We start from the raw sequence: 23,493 nt of genomic DNA, 5'->3' as shown, positions 1-23,493 counted from the left end.
TGTTTTTTTTTTTTTTTTTGGAGTACAGTAACTTTGAAACCTTAGAGCCAGAGCAATAAAATAAAGACCCCAGGGCCTGCCCTCCTCACCTGCTCCAAGCCCGCAGAGACCTCAGCTTCATGATCTGTGTCTTTGTTTCCATTCTGGGGGGATTTGTTTCTGATTAAGTGTCCCCACCTGGTGGACAGTTAAATGCAAACACTAATGGTCTTTTAGACAATCCTTTAATATATGCTGAGAGCCACTCAGCTTCTGAGAGATTATAATAGCACAAGGATGGAAATAGCTTCTAAATTTGGAAAGAAGGAAGATTGTCACCTGCAGATCCAAAAGCAGGAGTGGCCAAACTTTTTCTTAAAGGACCAGAGCGGGGGTATTTTCAATTTGTGTGGACCCTAAGGTCTCTCTATTCAACTCTGCCACTGCCACTCAAAAGCAATCTTGGGTTGCACATGAGGGGCTGGACTGGGTATGGTCAGTAACAGCAGTTTGAGGTCACGGGCAATCCATGTGTTTAAAGTCAGAAATTATCTAAGGAAGACTTTCAGGTCCTGAAGGCCGCGTCCCAGCAGTGCCTTTGTGTTTATCTCTCCCTTGCCTGTCCTTCAAGGAGGAGCCGAATAACTGGACCACATTAACACTAGAGTAGGTGTTGCAACCTAGCCCCAGCCCCAGGAAACAGGTGTGCTAATCATCCCCCCTGGTGCACAGGAAGGCCAGTCACCTGCCCAGTGCCCTCCCAGCTTGGAAGGGATGGAGCCCAGAATTCGCACCCTGACTCAGGCCTGTCCCCACTACAGTGCTCTTCTGAACGCTATCAATACAGAGAATGTAATATCAAACGAATTCGCCAAAGACTTCAAAGCATCCCCAAACAGAATGAAAAGAAGGTTTTCTACTTTGTCCCAGTAGACAATTAAAACAAAAGAGGACATGTTGCCTATCACAAAAATAAAGACAGACACCACGTGGAATCTTCAGAAATTGAGAGCGTTAGAAAAATGACATCACTGAGACAAGTGTATCAGTTATGACAATAAAGGCAACAAACTCTCCATTGGAAAACAAAGATTCTCAAACTGAATTTAGGAAAACATTCTGGGTCACAAGAATTACATAGAAAAAAGGAGATAAATGGCCTCTAGAGTGTTTTCAGTTTCAATTTTTAAAAGAAGCTTGTGGTTGCAAAAGTTTCAAACTATGCCCAAGTATAATAAAAAGTTCAAGTGGAAAAGCTCACTTCTCGTGGAAAAACTGTTAAGAATTCGGTGTAGGGGCTGGGGAGGTGGCTCAGTCAGTAAAGGGTTTGCCACACAAGCATGAAGACCCAAGTCAGATCCCTAGCACCCATGTAAAAAAACTGAGTCTCGAACTTGGAATCCCCCTGTCTTAGCCTCCCTAGTAGCTGAGATTAAAGCCCTGAGCTACTAGGACCAACTAATCTTTTGAGACATTAAGAAATGCATTCAAGGGGGCTGAGAGTGGTAGAGGCTTACCTACCACACACAAGGCCCTGAATTCAATCCAAAGCATCACAAAAATAAACTTCGGGCCAGAGAGATGACTCAGTCAGTAAAATGTACCACACAAGCATGAAGACCTGGGTTGGGATGCCCAGAACCCATGTAAAAATCTGGGTGTGGTGCTATGCATCTATCATCCCAGTGTTGGGGAGGCAGAGACAGGAGGTTCCCCGGGCTTGCTGGTCAGCCAATCTAGCCAAATCAGTGAGCTCCAGGTCCCGTGAAAGAGCCTGTCTCAGAAAATAAGTTGGAGAGAGATTGAGGAAGATACTCCTCAGCCAGGCACAAAAGCACTTTGCTTCTCCATCCACTATGTCTCATCAGCTCCAAACTGAGGCCAGCACCTGACTGCCCCCTTCCAGTTTCCTTCCCACGACCTCCATACCAGGGTTTAGGAGAAGGTGGCTTATCACTTTCAGGGGACACCAGTTCCTCAGGAGAAGCCCAGTGCATCAGTCAGTCAGGCCTGCCATGAGTGAATGCCAAAAGCTGGCCGGCTTTAACAGCAAGTGTTTATTTTCACCATTCTGGAAGCTGGAAGTCCAAGATCAGGGTTTTGGGAGGGCTGGCTCCTCCTGAGGCCCTACTTCTTAGCTTGTGCACGGGCCCTGCCCCTCTCCTGGCCTGTTCACTAAGCACATGCTCCCCTAGTGACTCCTCCTTATCTAATAAGGACCCATCCTGCTCTGTCCTTATGACCTCATGCTCCTTGAAGGCTCTGTCTTCAAATGGAGCCACACTGGGAATTAGAATGTTGCCCTATGAATTTGGGAAGACATGAGTTAGCTTACCTTTCAACCGGTGCATCATTCCTTCAACAAATATTTGCTGAGCACCTCTTGTGTGCTGGATGCTGAGCCCTTCTCCCTAGTCAAGGTAAGACCCTTTCTTCCCTTCAAGCCTCAAGTATAAACCCCTGGCCTGCTCTGCTTCAGCTACCCCCCACTCATTACCCCCACCACCACTCAGCTTGCTCTGGGGTTAATTTTAGGCATGATGTATCCATAAAAAAAAAAAGAGAGAGAAGTCTGGGGACTGGAGAGATGGCTCAGCAGTTAAGACCACTGGTTGTTCTTGCAGAAGACCCGGGTACAAATCCCAGCACTCACATGGCAGCTAACAACCGTCTGTAACTCCAGTCTCAGAGGATCCGACAGCCTCTTCTGACCTCCGTGGGCTTTGCACGACACAGGTGCACTTACCTACGTGTGGGCAGTACACTCATACACATAAAATAGAAATAATAAAAATTAAAAAGAGAAGTCTGATATATTTTAGTATTTATCTCTTACAGATAAAAGAACATTTACATAGCTTTTGTTTTGTTGTTTTAAAAGTGACATCCTAGTTAATGTATAAAAAGAGTTCATGTATTACAATGGACAGGTCTTAAGTCATTCATTAACCTCTAGATGTCTATCCCTACCTCTTGTGATTTAAAAAAACAAAACAAAAAAACAAAAACCACTCATCCCAAGAAGTCTCTTGTATTCCAAATTTGTATGTGCATGGGGGAGGGGTATGCAGGTGCACATGAGTGTGTACATGCATGTTCGTGTATGGGGGGGTAGGCATCCATGTGTACATGCTTGAGAAAGTCAGATATCAACTTAGGGTGTCATTCCTCAGGCACTGTTCACCTTGTTTTGAGACAGGATCTTTCAGTGGGACCTGAGGTCACTGATTAGGCTAGGCTGGCTGGTCAGCAAGCCCCAAGGATCTTCCTGCCTCCACCTCTGTACCTCTGGGATTAACACACCCTGTTCTTTACCTGCGTGCTAGGAACTGAACCCAGGTTTTGGTATTCTGAATTTTGCTGATTGCTTCCTTGAGTGTCTGGATAACATGATTCCCTCTCTTTTGTGTTTTCTTTAACTGTAAGATCTAGAAGCTTAATCAGACTTGGGATCCATTTTTTTTTAACCAGAACATTTAATAGACAGGGCTTTGTGTCTCCTTCAGAGGCACAGAACACTCCACTGCCTCTCTTTCAGAGACGTTAGGAGCTGTCTATGATTTCAGTCTGGGGACTGCGAAATAGTAACATTTCATTGTTCCTTCTAAGCTGGAATACAGAAAGAAAACTAGTCCCACTTGATGCCATAGTTCATAAAGGAAAGAAAGAAGAAATGATTGCTTTCTTTTATTTACCCATGTTCCTATTAATAAACTGACTCCCTAACACCTTCCAAAGTTGAATCTTTTTAAACATCATTAGAGTCCAATGGATTTGAATGTATGCCGTGTATTTAAATCCACTGTGGTTATAATTCTAACTGATGCTCAAATTGTCCTGTTGGCTAGTACAGCCTTGAAGATGCCTCCAACCTCCTCTTGGACATTGTCTGCCCCTGATCTGGAATGAACTGTTTTCTCCAAGGAGCCTTGTCACAGTAACTGACATTTGAACCCGGACACTAGGGGCACTTGATTGCTATTGCCTTGTTCCTCCTCCATAAGCCTTACCAATGAACACAGCTAAGGAAAGCTTTATCAGAGAAAATGCACCTGGGCTCATTTCATTTCAAATGTACCAACTTTTTAACTTTCAACCCTAACTTCCTGGATATCATATCTGCATCTTTTCTCATTCTTCCTCAAAAGTCCAAGTTCCCTACAACACCATCATGACTTCAGCTGTGTTGTAAAACATACCCAGTTCTCTCAGAACAGCAATAACATTGCTACCAACAAGCAACACAATTATCAAAAATTGTCCTATTCATTATCATCACCATTGTCAACATCACCACCACCAACATCATTATCATCACCACCACCACCATCACCATCATCACCATTAACATCACCATCATCACCACCTCCACCACCATGATCATCACCATCATCACTACCACCACCACCACTACCACCATCATCACCACCATCATCCTCACCACTACCACCATCATCACCACCATCATCCTCACCACTACCACCATCATCACCGCTACCACCACCACCACTACCACCATCATCACCACCATCATCCTCACCACTACCACCATCATCACCGCCATCATCATCACCATCATCACCACCACTACCACCATCATCACCACCATCATCATCATCACTACCACCATCATCACCACCATCATCCTCACCATCATCACCACCACTACCACCATCATCCCCACCATCATCACCACCATCATCATCACCATCACCACCACCACTACCACCATCATCACCCCCATCATCCTCACCATCATCACCACCACTACCACCATCATCACCACCATCATCCTCACCACTACCACCACCATCACCACCACCATCATCATCACCACCAGCACCACCACTACCACCATCATCACCCCCATCATCCTCACCATCATCACCACCACTAGCACCATCATCACCACCATCATCCTCACCACTACCACCACCATCACCACCACCATCATCATCACCACCAGCACCACCACTACCACCATCATCACCCCCATCATCCTCACCATCATCACCACCACTAGCACCATCATCACCACCATCATCCTCACCACTACCACCACCATCACCACCACCATCATCATCACCACCAGCACCACCACTACCACCATCATCACCCCCATCATCCTCACCATCATCACCACCACTAGCACCATCATCACCACCATCATCCTCACCACTACCACCACCATCACCACCACCATCATCATCACCACCAGCACCACCACTACCACCATCATCACCCCCATCATCCTCACCATCATCACCACCACTAGCACCATCATCACCACCATCATCCTCACCACTACCACCACCATCACCACCACCATCATCATCACCACCAGCACCACCACTACCACCATCATCACCCCCATCATCCTCACCATCATCACCACCACTAGCACCATCATCACCACCATCATCCTCACCACTACCACCACCATCACCACCACCATCATCATCACCACCAGCACCACCACTACCACCATCATCACCCCCATCATCCTCACCATCATCACCACCACTAGCACCATCATCACCACCATCATCCTCACCACTACCACCACCATCACCACCACCATCATCATCACCACCAGCACCACCACTACCACCATCATCACCCCCATCATCCTCACCATCATCACCACCACTAGCACCATCATCACCACCATCATCCTCACCACTACCACCACCATCACCACCACCATCATCATCACCACCAGCACCACCACTACCACCATCATCACCCCCATCATCCTCACCATCATCACCACCACTAGCACCATCATCACCACCATCATCCTCACCACTACCACCACCATCACCACCACCATCATCATCACCACCAGCACCACCACTACCACCATCATCACCCCCATCATCCTCACCATCATCACCACCACTACCACCACCACCATCATCATCATCATCATCATCATCATCCCGTTCTTTTTGTCCTTAGCGCCTCAGAGGGGCAGACTATCAAATTACCATACTTTAAAATCTCTTTAGTTTCTTGTTTCTTCATATATGAATATGCTACCATATAGTGTTATATTCAATTTGAGTTTTCAGAAATTGCACTTCAAAGTTAACTATTCTTCTTAATTACGTAAAGTAATGATATAGCTCCTGAGTTAAATCTTTCTAAAATAATGTACACTGTCTTCTTTCTCACAGGTGATCCTCTCTGCTTCTGACTTACCTGGTCATTTATTGTTCATCTGAATGAGTGCCAACGCTTTAATATTAATTCAACTTTTTAAAGATTTATTTTTATTTTTTAATTATGTGTATGTGTGTTTGCGTGGGCACATGTGAGTGTAGGTGCCCTCAGAGGCCTAAAGAGAGCATCAGGTCCCCTGGACCTGGAGTTATAGACAATTATAAGCCACCTGATATGGGTGCTGGGAACCAAACCTGGGGCCCCTGCAAGAACGGCACATCTTGACTGCTAAAAGCCCTTCTCTCCAGCCCTTCCTTAGCTAGTTTCATACTTTGTCCCCTATTCTATACCTCGCTTGTATTCACTTAAGCAGTTCATTCTGAGGGATCCTCCATGGCATTATCTAGCATATTCCATGCTTTTGTTGGATCATGAACCTTCTTTTTGGTTGATTACCCAGATGCCTATCACTGAACATTTGGCCCTTTCCACTCATTTGTTATTACAAATAGCTCTACTGCCTTTAGCCCTGTACAATATACATGTTTATTCACATTCTCCCTCTCTCTCTCTCTCCCCCACCCCTTGCACATATGCATACACATGTGAAGGCCAGAGCTGACATGACATCAGGCGTCTCCTCTACCACTCTCCACTCTAGTTTTTGTGACAGTCTCTTACTGAACCTGTAGCCAGCCATTTCAGCTAAACTGTCTGGCCAGCAAGACCTAGGAATCAACCTGTCTCTGTCCTTGCCTGACACTGGGGTTATAGATGCATGCCACTATGTCCTACATTTTTATATGGCCTCTAGGAATCCAAACTCAGATCCTCACACTTGAGCGGCAAGCATTTACCCACTGAACCATCGTCTCCAAACTCCTTCACATTCTCACCAGTATGTCTTTGGGAGAGCCGTCTAGAGATGGAATCGCTATGCCGAAGAGTAAACGCACATGATTTTTGCTGTGTGTTACCAAATTCCTCTCCATATTTTGTGCCCTTTGCATTTCCTCCAGTGAGGTACAGGGCTGCTGAATTCTTACAGCTTTATGTGCCATCAAACTTCGGCTTTTGCCTAGTAGGTAGGTGAGAAGCGATGTCTCCTTGTAGCTTTAAGATGTATTTTTATGCCAGACGTGGTGGTGCACACCTTTAATCTCAGCACTCGAGAGGCAGAGACAGGTGGATCTTTGTCAGCTCGAGGCCAGCTTGATCTACATAGCAAGTTCCAGGCCAGCTGGGGCTACCGGGAAACCCTGTCTCAAAAAGAAAAAAAAAAGATGTATTTTTATCATTAAAACTAAAGTTGAACATTTTCTGGACTATTAAAGAGACATGGTATCTAGGACTCCTCCACTCTAGACCCCCTGCCAGTCATCCACCACCCTGGAACATGTAAACAACAGAATGCAGGACCGAAAGGAATAGAGAGGTCAGTTGACCATCACATGAGCACAAGAAATGATCAGCCAGATAAAGGTACAGTGGAGCAGAGATGGAAATGGAGCATCAAAGGAAGGAATCGAGTTCTCTCCTGGAGATTTTGGATAGGTCTCTGTTGATGTGGATGCAGCAGGTTGAAAGTACCAGGGCAGACAACAGTGACTGTGATCCGTGGCTTCCTAGAAATTGAACAACTCCTTCAGTGTCCAGTAACTAGAGAGGCTGGGACTGGGCTGAACTGGAGCCAAGACTCAGTACCTGCATAAGACCCCTGGACCATAGCAACAGGCACACACACACCCCTTTCTATTGTCTAACAGGTACATTGAAGGAGAAATGGTTCTGTGAGGTGATGGATGGGTTTTGAAAACCAGAGTTACAGAAATGATTATATGCGTGTGTGATTCGTTTCTCGGTGTTTGATATAGATGCTATATAATTACTTAGTTTCTCTAAGCCTCCACTCACAGAAAACAGGGCAATAATCCCCTTCTATAAATTGAGGATAACAAGATATGTCCCTTTTAGTGTTTTTCAGTTTTCACAAGGATAATCCACATTAAGCCCTGACACCTGGCAAGCTCTCGCTACCCTCGAGCTCATTTCTGTCTGTATGACTGTGGTTTCTGTGTGCTGCAGGGGAGTTTGGAGACAGAGGTCTTCGGGTTAAATCTCAACTCTGATTTTATTAGCTCAGAGTCCTTGATCTAGGGTCTTAACCTCCTTGACCTTGGTTCCCTTTTTTGTAAAATGGAAAGAATAACTTCATTAACATGCATTGGGATGGTAAAATAAAGCAACCAGCAGAGATGTCATCAGAAGGAGCTGACTCCTCGTCCTATGGTTATTCCCACTGTTATCTTCTTCGATAATTAAATGTTCTAATATGCTTAAAATTAAAAATTTAAAATGCCTGGACTGAGGATATAGCTCAGTTGGGAGAGTACTTGTGTTGCGTGAGCAAAACCTTGGATTCAGTCCCCAGCACTGCTTAGTGACACATGCCTGTAATCCCAGCACTCTGAAGATGGAGGCAGAATCAGAAGTTCAAAGTCATCCTCAGCTATATAGTGAGTTTGAGACTAGCCTGGCCTATGTGAGACTTGAAAGAAAAATGGGTCCATCTGACTAGATTTTACAAAGTCAATATCCTTGAGACCTCTGGAAGAATATGCAAAGAGAGAAGTGTGTGGTGGCCCCTTTACCTCCTTCTCCATCAATTCAGGAGGCTGCTGGCCTCTGGTAGCTGTGTAGTAGGAGGGTCTAGAAGAAGCAGAAGTTTTTTTCCGGCCAGGAGGCTGGCTGCTTAGCTTGTGATGCCTGCTTCCTGGCTGTCTTGCCTAAGTCCAAATCTAAGCTAGTTACTTAACCTCCATGAGCTTCAACTTCTATGAGGATCATAGCACCAGACTCACAGAGGTGAAGAATGAAAATGATCCATGTCTGTGTGCAAATGCCTGGCACACAGTGATCACTCAGCCAGTGTCAGTGGTGGTGACAGTGACAACAGCCTAGGTGAGGTGGGGACATCTTCATTCTCCTCATGAAACTTGGGCAAGTGTAGGTGAGCTGACTTAGACTATTAAGAAGCAACCCTGAGTTCCAACGGCCCCCAAACAGGATTTCAGATCACTCAAGCTACATGTCTGTATTAATTACTTTTCTCATTGCTGTGACGAAAGACCTGACAAACACAACTTAAGGAAGGAAGGGCTTATTTTGGCTCACAAAGGTACAGTCCGCTGTGACAGGAAAGTCATGGTGGCAGGAGCTCGAGGCAGCTGGTGTCATATCACATCCTCATTTAGGAAACAGGCAAGGTGAATGCTCCTGCTCAGCTCCCTTTCTCCTTTTTATTCAGTCTGTGACCCCAGCCCACGGAATGCTACCACACACATTTTGGGTGACTCTTCCAACATCAGCTAACCTAATGTACAAACTGTCTCACAGACATGCCCAGAGGTTTGTCTCCTAGGTGATTCTAGACCCATCAAGTTGACAATATATTAGTCATCACAATATTTCACTCCCCAGAGTTATTTAAAGGCTTAGATGGGTGGGGTTTCCATCTTGACACCAGCTTCCATAGTCACTGAAGCAGGGAGACAAAACTGTAAGCCGTACGCTGACTTTTAGCATTTCTACATGGTCATGTCAGGAATCACCCCTGTTCTTGTTCCATTGATCAAAGAATCCATGTGGCTTTGCCTGACTTCAAAAATCATAGACAAAGAAATCTACCATGTGCTGGAACAGCCCTGATGGCCATCACGCAAGCTAAGGCATGGTGTCAGAAAGAGGGAACATTAGAAAGGAGCCCAAGGGAGAGGGGATGACATGCTTCATGAGACCAGAGCCAAACTAGGCCGTGTCTTGCAGACTGCCACAGGCTGTATTTGTCCATCCTTTTAACCATTCACCCAGTAACTACAGAGGGGCAGTTGTGTGTGAGGGACAGTTGTATGTCAAGCGCTATGCTAAATACTGGAGATCCCAGTTGGAGAAGACAAATAACATGATATTCACAGTGGAGCAGGATGTATCACTGCCCTGAGCTAACCTTGAGCCTGACCATTCACCCTGCATTGTAGATGGGAAGGAGTGGGCTGGGCTGATGCCTCTGCCTCAGGCCTGAGAATTGAGTAAGGAACAAAGAAAAAGCCAGTGTGACCCAAATATTAGCTTGACTTCAGCTCTGCTGGAATGACAAAAAGTCTTTGTTGAAAGGAATCTTTTCACTTCTTGCCTTTGGCCTTTAATAAACCTCCAAATGATGTAACCGGTCATATCTGTGAGGGTCCCAATAAACAAAGCTCACAGTTAAGAGTTTATGTAACAACAACAACAACAAAATGTTCTGTTGGCTGACACATTTTGTAGAGAGGATTTTGTTTATTCATTCATGTGTCCCTCAATAAATCCTCTTCTCTCCCTGTTTCCCAGCTCCCTGTGGTGGACACCTGACTTCACCTAGCGGTACCATCCTGTCTCCAGGCTGGCCTGGCTTCTACAAGGATGCCCTGAGCTGTGCCTGGGTGATCGAAGCCCAGCCTGGATACCCCATCAAAATCACTTTTGACAGGTGCTGCTGGCCACAGCCACAGGAGGGGGTGCAACAGGGTGATGTCTACATCATGGGAGAGAATCATAGTGGGCAGGGGAATGGCACTGATGCGCAAACATCCACAGAGTAGAGAACACAGGACTGACTGTCCTGGGTGGGGACAGTGCACTGACTTTGCCTTTGGGCTTGGTTGATGCTATTGGAAGTCCGTGGCTCAAGAGAGAAAGGAGGGTGGGCTATCACTTGGGGTCCCAGAACCCTTCCCTTTGCTATCTCTTAAGAAAAAAGAGAGCAGATAGACACTATAAGATATTGAAGCCATGTGGCACCTGAGGGCCAAAACCCACACGTTCCCAGCACAAGAAGGTAGGCTCTCTGACTCCTGTCCCAGATCCTGCTTGTGTGCCCCACTGGTACTCCCACTCTGATAAGCCCCTGGATGGGAGAGTAGCCTCCCAAATAGAAACCCAGGCTTCCTCTAGACTGAATCTGTGATCAAACTTTTCTGTGAGGGCCCACGTAGGAAACACATTTCATGGAGCACTTGCGCTCTTGTGGGCTTCTGTTGCGTATTCTTTATCACATTTTATTTTTGACATCTGTTTACAAGTGTAAAGATTATTATTAGTTCTCCAAGCCAAAGACCTGCTGATCCTGGGGTTTTAGTTTATAGACCCCTGGCCTAAAACATTCTGACTCCCATGAGGTTGGATCTTAAGGTAGGCTCTGACCCAGGACATAGAGAGCTGTGTCCTAGAGTGGAAGAACAGGGTTAAATACAGTAGCAGACGTCCTACCACATGAATATATGCAAATTATATTAAAATATCCCAGCCTGCTGAAATCTGGTTGTCTGGAGCCCTAGTTCAGGAAGGACAAAACAGTAAACTTCGGGTTTCTCAACTGGTTTACATCACTTGGTAGGTTTAAAACTGAGGTCAACTATGACACCCTGGAAGTGAGAGATGGACGGACATACTCGGCACCTTTGATTGGAGTTTACCACGGAACCCAGGTCCCGCAGTTCCTTATCAGCACCAGCAACTACCTCTACCTCCTCTTCTCTACTGATAAGAGTCACTCAGACATCGGCTTCCAGCTCCGCTATGAGAGTGAGTCTCAGCAGGTTGATATGCAGGGAGATGGACACCCAGGTTGGCCTGGGTGGGTGGATGTGCCCAGACAGTGCTCTACTGTAGACCCAGTGGATCCTCACTCTCAGATGATAGGAGCTAAGTTGCTCATGACCCTCAGGCTGATCCTGTATGTACACTTCACAACTTCCACTGTCTGAAGCTAGCTGAGTACTGCCAGGCTGAGCACTCTGGGACGGAGTGTTTGACTGACCATAACTTGAAGTGAAATGGCATCTCCTACCCACACCTGCACTCTGGGATGGAGTGTTTGACTGACCATAACTTGAAGTGAAATGGCATCTCCTACCCACACCTGCCCTTTTTCAGGATCTTCATTCATCCCTTTGATTTAGAAGACTGTCACGTCAGTGCTTTCCAGACCAAAATAGAAAGTGTCGCAGGTTGAGAACATCATGAGGACAGAGTCATTTGCTTACTCATGCTTGTGTCACTGAACCTTGATATAGTGCCTAAGCCCTAGTGGACACCCCAGTAAGCATGTGCTGAATGAGTGAACCAGCAAACAAAGGTTCAAGCCAGCCGATTTGAGAGCCAGGTCTTCAAAAACCCTCTGTGAATACCATGGCCACATTTCATGAACCTTTGAAAATTAAGGCCTTCTGTCCTCCATCCTGGGCCCCTCCATGGTTGACAGCACCTGCTGTATGTTCCAGCTCTACCTTCTCTTTTCCAGCTATCACACTGCAGTCAGATCACTGTCTGGATCCAGGGATTCCCGTCAATGGACAGCGTCATGGGAATGACTTCTATGTGGGCGCTCTGGTGACATTCAGCTGTGACTCAGGCTACACCTTAAGTGATGGAGAGCCCCTGGAGTGTGAGCCCAATTTCCAGTGGAGCCGGGCCCTACCCAGCTGTGAAGGTGAGGCACACCATCAGTAGGTGCTGAAGAGAGTATTCCTTCCCTGCCCTGATAAACCTGAAGCTGGGAACAGTCATTGACTCCTGACAGTCAGTGGGGTCTGTTAGTTTTGGGAAGGGATGAGTCATAAGGGTCCAAGTAGGATGGGATGGGGGTCCCTGAGCTACTCTGGACCTTGTCTGTCCTCTTCACTTCTGCAGCTCTCTGTGGTGGCTTCATTCAAGGCTCCAGTGGCACCATCTTGTCACCAGGGTTCCCTGACTTCTACCCCAACAACTTGAACTGCACCTGGATTATTGAGACATCGCATGGCAAGGGTGAGTGTTTAGGCCCAAGGCAGGTGTTGACTCCAAGGCCAAGACTCCAGGTTCCCAGGTGGGGGTCAGGGCAACCTCAGTGAAGATTTCACTACATAATGACATGTAAGCTTAGTCTGAATTTTTCTCACCAGTAAGAGAACTTATCTCGAGGTATCACAGAAGTCACTCGGTAAATACTGTTGAGAATCCAACCTCCCCATGCTAAAAGAAATCTCACTGGTCACCAGCCATCAAATCCCATTCAGAGTACCTCCCATAGGATGGCAGTACACCTTCAGTGATGGAGAGATGGTCATCCTATTCCACAAATGGGCCGCTAGTATCTTATTTGGGTTGGTAGTGCTAGGAATTGAACCTTGAACCTCATGCATGCTTGGTAAACCCTCTACCACTGAGCTATATTCCCAGCCCTCTTTTTACTTTTTATTTTGAAGCAGGACTTTGCTAAGTTGCCCAGGCTGGCCTTGAACTCACAATGTAGCTCAGGCAGTCCTTGACCTTGTGATCCTCCTGCCTCAACCTCCTGTGCCACCAGATCTGCTATCATTTTTTGGTAAACCTGTTCTCTCCTAATAATCTGTTAGGTGTCCCTGAACCCTTCGTCCTTGTCCTGTGTGCTGAAGGAACTCAGGGCACTTATGGTCCGTTTTCCACACATCCATCCTTCAGATTCTGAGCACGACAGCCCCATCTCACAAAGCTCTCCTCTTCCCAAGGGGACATGCATTCACCTGCCTCACCAGCCTGCACTGCTGCCTCCCCTTTCCTAACAAAAATGGTCCAGTTCAAAGTAAGGTGCTAGTTACAAATCAGTTAATCCACTCCTTCTTCTGACAAATGTTCATCAAACACCACCCATGTGGCAGACACTGGAGCTGGAGATCAGCAGGAAGCTGGCAGTTATAGCCTCTACCTGCACATGCTTATTCCAACAGTCATATTCTGGAACCCTGGCTTCTCCTCTGAAGTTTAAGTTCATCAAGGACACTAGGACCCAGGCCCTACCCCACAAGTCTGGATTTTCTACATTGGGGTGGAAACCAGGGACCTATGTTTGACAACATGTCACCAATAATTGTGATGCATGCCTTTAATTAAGAACCTCTGATCCAGAAGAATTAGCATGCAGGGGAGCCCAGGGAAAAACTGAAACAGAAAAATAATCCTCTCAGATACCCAAATGTTGTTATGAGCTAACAGTGTGGAGGGAGTCCAGGAGTGGGCAATCCATGTCAGCGGGGGATAGTACAGGTCCAGAAGTAGATGCCTCTGTGTGCACATGTGTTTATATACCTGTGCACACAGGACAGATAGACTATAATACATAACTAAAGTGTCATTTCAGATCCACTGAAGGGGTGGACTGTCTAATAAACAGAGTTTATAAATGGTGGTTACAGAGCTAGAAAGATAGCTCAGTTGGTGAATTGCTTGCCTTGCAAGTATGAGGACCTGAGTTCATCCCCAGCACCCAGGTGAAAAGCCGGGCATGGTGGCACATCCTTGCAATCCCAAAGCTGGGAAAGCAGAGGCAGGAGGGTCCCTGAGACTCGCTTGTCAGTCAGCCTAGACTTAATCTGTGAGCCCCAGCTCCAAGTGAGAGACTATCTCCAAAAACAAGCTTCTGAAGAGCAACACTGCAGATGACCTCTGGTCTCCATGTGCACATGCACCCCATACACACATCTGCACACACACACATACACACACACACGCACACATACACACACACACACAAACTTCAGTGAGTTTAGCCATTTGAAAAGAAAATTTAAAAGTTCCATCTATACCTCACACCCTGCGGACAGTCTAGCCTCTGGTACAGATGCACCTTTAACCACATCAATTTCAGCAGAGTCACGGACAGTCTAGCCTCTGGTACAGATGCACCTTTAAGAGTGATACCAAAAGCAGAATCCATGAAAGCAAAGGCTACTAAATTCAATTAAAGCAAAAAATCTGATAGGATTTACTTTTTAAAAAATCCTCTGTGAAATGCAAGTCAATAAATAAATAGATAAAAAATGTGTCAATAATAAATAGATTAAAAAATGTGATGTACATGATTGACTAAGGATTACCAACCTGATGTGTGAAGAGCTCTTAAACTGTGTAAGAGAAATCTTCCTGGTCCATCAGCCTGAAAAATAAACAGAACTATAAACTAACGCTTCATAATTGAAATACAAATTGAGAAACAGCAGCCCCACTAATAATTAAAGAGATGCAATTTCAGCCAGTAATGAAACACAGTTTGCCTTTCCATGTCATGTAAGAACATCATAATGTGGGGGTGTAGTGCAGACGCATGGTTAAGCCTCACTGCTGACCAGTGTGGACAAGCCTGGGCTTCTCCGAAGGGTGATGTGCAGATGGGAATCAAAAGCCTTCTGAGTCCATGGCCTCTGGGCCCAGCAGTTTTCAGTTACTGGAATTTCTCTGAAGACAAGCAGAAAAACTGTATATTATGATGTAGCCATCAGGTTGTCTTCCTGAAACACTTTATTATGTTGCAAAGTTAGGAACTAGGAGCTGGGGGGATGGCTCAGTCAATAAAGCGCTTGCCATGGTCCTGAGATCGGACCCCCAGCACCCATGTAAAAAGCAAGGCACAGCAGCACACATCTGTAACTTCAGCTCTGGCAAGGCACACACAGGAGGCTCCCTGGGGCTTGCGAGGGAACTGCTCTAGCCAAATCAGTAAGCTCCAGATTCAATGAGAGACCCTGACTCAAAAAATAAGGTGGAGAGGGGCTAGAGAGGTGGCTCAGAGGGTGAAAGTCTATACGGCTCTTGTGGAGGATCTGAGTTCAGTTCCCAGCACCCAGGCAAGGCAGCTCACAGCTGCTCCAGGGGATCCAACATTCTTTCCTGGACTCTTTGGGTACCCTCACTCACATGCATACATGCACACACGCATACACACACACACACACACACACAATTTTTAAAATATAAGAAATATAAATCTTAAAAATGAGGTGGAAGACAGAGGAAGACACCCAATGTTGATCTCTGGTTTCCACACACACGCACACACACAAATTTGTACACACATATACACACACAAAATAAGTAAATTAGCACGACCACATAATGAAATACTAGGTAGCTAGAGAAGGTGGTGAGAAGTGCGGGCAGCTGACCCCATACCCTTCTCCTGGGCACTGCTCCTAAGACTGCCTCAGGCTAAGAAGCTCTTAGCCTGCTCACTTGGGTTGCTTCCAAACAAACAGAAGACCAGCCAGGGAAACTTGAACTTTATTCAGAACTGCCCAGCTGCCATCTGGCAATATTACTGGAGTTAGGGTCAGAGCCTGGGCCCAGGAAGTCTTAACAAGCCAGGATGGGCCACCCGTCCTCAATAGGCCAATTAAGAGAACAACGTAATATGAAAAGCAAAAAACTAAATTAAATTTCAAGGTTTATTCAATATAGACACATTGAGAAGAAGAAAAAGAGGTTCCCACCCCAAGTCCATCTTTGGAGTTTTAACATGAGGCTTAGGTTTAAACAGATGGCAAGGGTTATGCTTAGATGGCAAGGGTTATGCATAGCTAAGCAGTCCTGGGCCCTGTGTGGTCTCACCCTTCCTCCACATCTCAGTGCCAGTCTCTCCAGGGTGGTCTGACAAGTTATCAAACTGTGTGAGCCCGTTTTCCTGGAAACAAGTTCTTGCTCTGGTCTGTTCCTCTGGCCCTAGTCTATTCCTTCTGCCAGTATGAGATTCCAGGGGAAATTCCAGTTCCTTCCGGTGCCACTGGCTGATAGCCAGAATGTCTTCATTCCTGCCAGGAAGTGAGCACTGCAGGGGTTCAGAGAATATGAGCTGGCAGAGACCTCGATGCTACTGGAGAAATTAGGGTTCCCTCTTTTGGTCTCTTAGTCTCATTAATAAAAGAATTTAAGAACAGACTGGGACGGAAACGAGAACAATTTTGTTAAAGTTCTAGGGCAAAACAACAGGACACACAAGCAAAAAATCCTGGCAGCTTCCAGGAGGAGGAGAAACCCCAGAGTATGAGAGAAAGCCTGCTTAGGAGTGCTGAGCTGCAGATCTGAGTTCACAGGGTACTAGATCCCAGACTCATGTGTCCCAGGACAAAGGACTACACTAGGGACACAAGGTTAGAACTATAAATAGAGACAGCGTGTTAAGAAAGGAAAAGCAGCCTGACACGGTGGCGCACGCCTTTAGTCCCAGCCCTTAGGAGGAGGCAGAGGCAGGCCAATCTCTGTGAGATAGAGGCCATCCTGGTCTCCATAGCCAGTCTTCCACACCAGCTGGAAGGCTACATGGAGACCATGTCCCAAAAAGACAAAAATGAAAAAGAAAGGAAAAGCCCTCACTCCTGAGGATGGGGTGGCTAGTGAGCTGAGGACAGTCTAAAAATCATCAGGCCTGCAGTGCATGGCCTTTCATGAGACCTCTCCCATTTGTATCTGTGGGCCCTCCCCAGCTCCCCCACCATCCCTGAGCATGCGCTGTTCTTTAGATGAAGCCCAGCTGAGGAAGGGCTTCCGGTCTAACCCTGTCAGCTGGCTTCTTTCATGTGTTAGTCTTGGTGTTTTCCGGTTTTCAGTTGCTATTCTCTCACACAACAGTACTGACCTCTCCTAACCAACATGGCCATCTGGGGATCAGGTGATCTGAGCTGAGATCACCTGTGGCACCAGGCACACTTTGCCCTTCCAGTTCTGCCTCGCTTTAAGAACTGAATGCCACCAGGGAGGGGTCTCTGTCATCCACCTACCACAGCTGAGGAAAGGAACACTCAGAGGGGCCCACGTAGCTCTGGTCACTGTCCTAACTCTGGGGGACAGGCATGTGACCCCTGCACCTTCTGCCCTGTGTAGTATGGATGTCACAGCTCACTCCGGGGTATGCATCTGTCACACCAAATTGGATTCAGACTCCTACTTGGAGCCTCTATAGTTCTGTGACAATATCTTCATTTTCTCACAGTGGCCCAAAAAACCCCTAAGCAGTCCGCACATCTGGGAAACCCAAGGGGTTCTGCTGGGTTGTTTGCTCATCCTTAGAATCCCAAGCAAATGTTTACTCCTGGGGCGGGGCTGTGCCTGTGTGCTTGGAGGAACAGAGCATGGGCTGATGCTTAATCAACTTGTTTCTGCCTGTTAGTGTGTCTAACTGGCTCACCATCCTCACCCAGTGTCCCAGCAAAGGGAGAAGGACTTGGAGTCCCAAACTCTCCAGACCGAGGAGTGTCCTCAACTGTAAGCATGCTGTCAAGAGGATAATATACCTACAGGCACATACATGTACACAGGCACACATGCCCATATGTCCCCTCCATGAGTGCTCATGTGTCTTTACCGAGGGCCATGCCTTCCCCGAGCAGTGAATCCCTCCCATCTTCTCCATGAAGGCCCCCAGACATGGCTGCCCACTGTTCTACCTGCCCCAATGAGATTCTCACTATTGCTGTGTCTGACTCCTTCTCTATGCCAGGAGATCTTTCTCAGCATGAAGCACTAAGCACTAGACACTAGGCACTAAGCCCAGCATTAGGCAGGGACCTAGGACCTGTATCCTTGAACAAATTGATACTTGGACACATCTTAGTTGCCTGGACACAGGGCATTTACAAACCACCACTCTCATCCCATCACCTCTGCTGGTTTCCATCTTCCCAACTCTCACCCACAGCAGTCCAGATACTCTGGGATTCTCAGCTTCTAGCAACAGGGAAGTGAGAACACGGAAGCTTTTTCAAATGCTTTAGTATTGGAGGCTTGGATCCAGCCATCGTTCATCAAAAGAATATCATTACACAGAGGCAAGTAGCTTTTCTGGGTATCTGCATGTCAGCAGGACCCACTCAGCATGCAGACTGTTGCACAGTAGGTCTGCAGGAAGGCCCTCACTCTGCGTTTCTCACAGCTCCTGGCGGATGCCCACACTGCAGGCCCACGGACCATACTTTAAGTAGTCAACAGACCCTGCCCCCATCACACTGCCCCTATGAACACACTGACTGGTGTGTATTGACATATAGGTCCACAAGAACACAGCTGAGGTTTGGACAAGTTCAAGAGCTGCTCTGGAAGTTAAGAGCCTTCTGTTCTGTCACCTTCCTCCCCACCTTCCATCCTCCCACCTGCTCTCTTTCTGTAGACTGAGACTGTATCCCAGAGTGGGGGACAGCACCACCTCTGCAGTCAGGTGGCCCCTATTCATCTCTGTAGCAACAGGGAGGTAAGAACATGGAAGCTTTTTCAAATGCTTTAGTATTGGAGGCTTGGATCCAGCCATCGTTCATCAAAAGAATATCATTACACAGAGGCAAGTAGCTTTTCTGGGTATCTGCATGTCAGCAGGACCCACTCAGCATGCAGACTGTTGCACAGTAGGTCTGCAGGAAGGCCCTCACTCTGCGTTTCTCACAGCTCCTGGCGGATGCCCACACTGCAGGCCCACGGACCATACTTTGAGTAGCCAACAGACCCTGCCCCCATCACACTGCCCCTATGAACACACTGACTGGTGTGCATTGACATATAGGTCCACAAGAACACAACTGAGGTTTGGACAAGTTCAAGAGCTGCTCTGGGAGTTAAGAGCCTTCTGTTCTGTCACCTTCCTCCCCACCTTCCATCCTCCCATCTGCTCTCTTTCTGTAGACTGAGACTGTATCCCATAGTGGGGGACAGCACCACCTCTGCAGTCAGGTGGCCCCTATTCATCTCTGCCATCCACTAGGAGGGCCTCGGACAAAGGACCTCCTCTCTTTTGTACCTTGTTTTCCTGGTGTATAAAATGGAGACGGTGCTGACGGCACCCACGTGTGCTGGTGACTGTTAGATTTAGATGAGCTCCCTTCCCAGCTAGGAAGTGCCAGCCAAGATCAAGTAAAAATAGGATGACTGCACTAAGGACTTAGTGTTGCCTAAAGAATATTAGTGCTTTTATTTTGTTTCACACTCAACTCTCCTTCCCACCCCCGGCCCTTGGTAGGTGCCAAAGGGCATGCGTCCTTGCGAAAACAGCCATCCAGACTCATCTCTGCTGTTTTCCACTGGACACTCACGCGCCTTCTTTCTGCTCCCCAGTTCTCCTTGCTGCCTTCCTTCTCCTCTGTTTCACGTCACTTCTCCCCAACTTCCATTTCCCCTTTCTGAACTGCAAACTCTCCTGAACCATCTAGTCCAAGCTCGGGGCTTCAAGCATCACCTTCTGCTAGTGACTCTCAGATCCACCTGTGAAGTCCCACCTGAATCCTCAACTCCCACGTCTTCGCCACGTCTTCCTCTTGCTGACCATCTGCAGCTTAGATGCCACATAGACTGAGTTCAAGGTCAAATTCAGTGTTTCTACCACTGATCCTGCCAAGCATCTTCGGATTGAGCATTCCCAGCCGTGTTCTGTTTCCTCTTTTGCGTTGTGCCTGCCATTGCTGTGCATCCATCTGCCTGGGGTCTCTTATTCACCACCTGCTCTTACTCCTCCTTCCAAGCCCCACCTACCCTGGTCCAGCACAAGCAACAGTGTCTCTAACTCACCACTCTGCCCCCCCACCCCCACCCATTCTGTCCTCTTCGTGGCTGGAGTCAAATATGTTCCATGCTGGGTGGGATGGCTTCTCAATGCCTCCAGGAAAGTGCCAGGTCCATCCCCAGCCTCAGACCCAGGTACCTCCCCTGAGAGTGCCCAGCCACACCCTGCTGGCCATGGAGTCCTAGACACCACATTTGCCCTATCTCCAGACACAAACTGATTCTCTGCCAGGAACAGACTTCCTTATCTCAACCTGTCTAACTACCATGCATCCTTCCAAGATTCAAATCAAATATTCACTCCTTTGCAGAGCTGTCCCCCACACCTCTCTTCCTGATATTATTATTTGTGCATACGTGCGTGCATGCATGTGTGTGTGTGTGTTCATGTGGGTGTTCACCGGTATGCATGCATGTGGAGGTCAGAGGACAACCTCAGGTGCTGTCCCTCATGGGTCAACCATCTTGCTTTTTGAGACAGGGGTTTCTCACTGGTCCGGGGTTCACTGATTAAGTTAGACTGGTTGGCTAGTGAGGCCCTGGGATCAGCCTGTTCCTGCCTCCCCAACCACGGGATTACAAGTATGAACAATCATACGTGACTTTCTCCCATGGATTCTAAGGACTGAACTCAGGTACCTCACCCAGGATCCTAACCCATAGTCAGGATTCCATGAAGATGTGTGTGTGTGTGTGTGTGTGTGTGTGTGTGTGTGTATTGGGAATGAATCTGTGACTGGAAGCACGGTCATAGACTTGCCACAGGAAGGAGGTGCCTGGTCTCCCTGATTGGGTCTTGGGTAATGGGGAGTTCATGTTCAGATCACCTTTGTGCTAACCCAGCACACACCCACAGTCAGCGCACACCCTCAGTCATGCTTGTGCCCAGGCATCTCCCCAGCCCAGCCCCACCCTCTGCTCCCTCTGCAGGTGTGTTCTTTACTTTCCACACCTTCCACCTGGAGAGCGGCCATGACTACCTTCTCATCACCGAGAACGGCAGCTTCTCCCAGCCCCTGAGGCAGCTGACCGGCTCGCGGCTGCCAGCACCCATCAGTGCCGGGCTCTATGGCAACTTCACCGCTCAGGTCCGCTTCATCTCTGATTTCTCCATGTCCTATGAAGGATTCAACATCACCTTCTCAGGTAACCAGTATGACCATCTCAGGGGATAAAGGACTGGGGAACCATTCTCTCTCTCCCTCCCTCTGATACAATCCTTCAGTCTCAGGGAGAATGACTAGATACCAGACACTTTGTGTAGACACAAGAAGAATTTCCCTGGAATGGTCTCAGAGTGGGCTAGCAGAACCATTCCCTGACTCAGGATGCACTCTGAACATGATGCACCTAGCTGGTGAAAACAGAGCTTCACAAAAGTCCTTTCCTGCCCTACTTGCTCCAAATTCTCTTGAAGATCGACTTCCACAATTTCACACCCCCACCAATTACAGAGAGAATGAGTTTGAAGTTAATGTAGCACAGTGTTTCAGTCCCGTTTGAGATCTTCGTCAATGCTAATTTCGTAGTAACAGATACTTATCTTAGTTTTAGGAAAGCTCTCTGGTGGCATGCAGGCGGAAGAGGGCTTCGCTCCTCTGTGACCCTGCACTCACCACCCTCAAGGTGCTCCAAAACCCCATCCCAGATGGATAGGAGGTACCCAGCCTCCAGGAACTGGAATATGGCTCAGCTTAGCCTCTTGCTGCCCTCCACACAGAATCCCCCTGACACCTGCTTTGGCCTGGACAGTGGGACTCTCTGAGAGATACTTCCTCCCTACCACACAGAGCCCTAGGGCCCAGGAGGCAGTCCCTTCCACACGGTCACTAAAGGCAGCAGGCAGGTCCTTGGCTGGTCAGTGACATCCACCTGGCTTGCCACCTGTTTCAAAGCCAGCCTTGCTGAGAGGAAGAAGCTTCCAGAGAAGCATTTGGAGTCAGAGCCCCAGTGAGAGTTGCCCAAGGCTGGGTCACAGACTCTGACCCTCTGGAAATGGCTGATTGCATTGAGCTGGCTCATGCCCAGAGAGAAAGTTCTCCAGTTCGCATCTGCCAGCCATGGGGCCCAGGCTTCAAATGGAACAGAAGGGACAGGAGAGAAGAGTGGACTCTGAGAGTCCTCTGGGGAGCATGTCTCATGGACACTGAGCCCATTATGAGGCATTGCTCTTTTCTAGGCATCTGTTAAGGGCCATGGTCTCCATATCTGTCTGTCCTGTCTCTGGCCCTATCCCCCACACTTTGGCCCTCCTCTGGCACTTTGGCCCTCCCCAGCTGTCTGAGCCCACCTCTCCTACTGACTTCCTTCACAGAGTACAACTTGGAACCCTGTGAGGAGCCCGAGGTCCCCGCCTATAGCATCCGGAAAGGCTTACAGTTTGGCGTAGGCGACACCTTAACCTTCTCCTGCTTCCCCGGGTACCGGCTGGAGGGCACGGCCCGCATCACGTGCCTGGGGGGCAGACGGCGCCTGTGGAGCTCGCCTCTGCCAAGGTGTGTTGGTAGGTGGTCACGTGCTTTCATTCTGCTTCACTTAATGGGGTGGGCCAAATTTAGTGCAGCGGTGTGAGGTGGTGGGCTGCATCCAGCCAGGATACAAACGGGCCTGGGTTTAAGGATCAACGTAGCTCACGCTTACCTGCGGAGGGACCGTGGGGGAGATGGCCTTGCCTCCTCCTCTGTGAGATACAGAGGGAACTGCTCTGGGAACTGACCTGCCTTTGTCTAGTAGCCCTAGTAGGCTCTGGAGTTCAGTTGACCACAGTGCTCTCAGCTCCCAGCCTTAACACACATGCCTTGGCTTAAGCAAGGACACCTCGTGTGGAGCACAGTGGCCGGACCCACAGCAAGGAGGTGTAACCTTTACCCAAGGAACCCCAAGCCATCCCCACAGAGGTTGCCTGCTCTTGGAAAATCCCTAGGTAGACCCTCCACCCACCCAAGGAAGAAGAGGGCCAGGAGCTAGGATCATTTATTTTAG

General features: G+C 47.9%; 1 protein-coding gene across 1 annotated transcript in view; it reads left to right on the top strand.

Moving 5' to 3' along the window:
- The window catches only part of Csmd2 (CUB and Sushi multiple domains 2), a 633,859-nt gene that overhangs the window by 426,996 nt on the left and 183,370 nt on the right, over positions 1–23,493 (top strand). The window contains exons 18-23 of the mRNA XM_029561678.1: positions 10,534–10,672; positions 11,579–11,766; positions 12,485–12,673; positions 12,874–12,990; positions 21,442–21,657; positions 22,826–23,014. Of these exons, the coding sequence (XP_029417538.1) occupies positions 10,534–10,672; positions 11,579–11,766; positions 12,485–12,673; positions 12,874–12,990; positions 21,442–21,657; positions 22,826–23,014 (1,038 nt within the window). The remainder of the gene's footprint in view (positions 1–10,533; positions 10,673–11,578; positions 11,767–12,484; positions 12,674–12,873; positions 12,991–21,441; positions 21,658–22,825; positions 23,015–23,493) is intronic.

This window comes from Nannospalax galili, unplaced genomic scaffold (genome assembly GCF_000622305.1).
Source record: "Nannospalax galili isolate Female #2095 unplaced genomic scaffold, S.galili_v1.0 scaffold473, whole genome shotgun sequence".
Classification (NCBI taxonomy): Eukaryota; Metazoa; Chordata; class Mammalia; order Rodentia; family Spalacidae; genus Nannospalax; species Nannospalax galili.
Note: the sequence above shows the minus strand (reverse complement) of the source record. Positions and strands in the feature narration are given on the sequence as shown.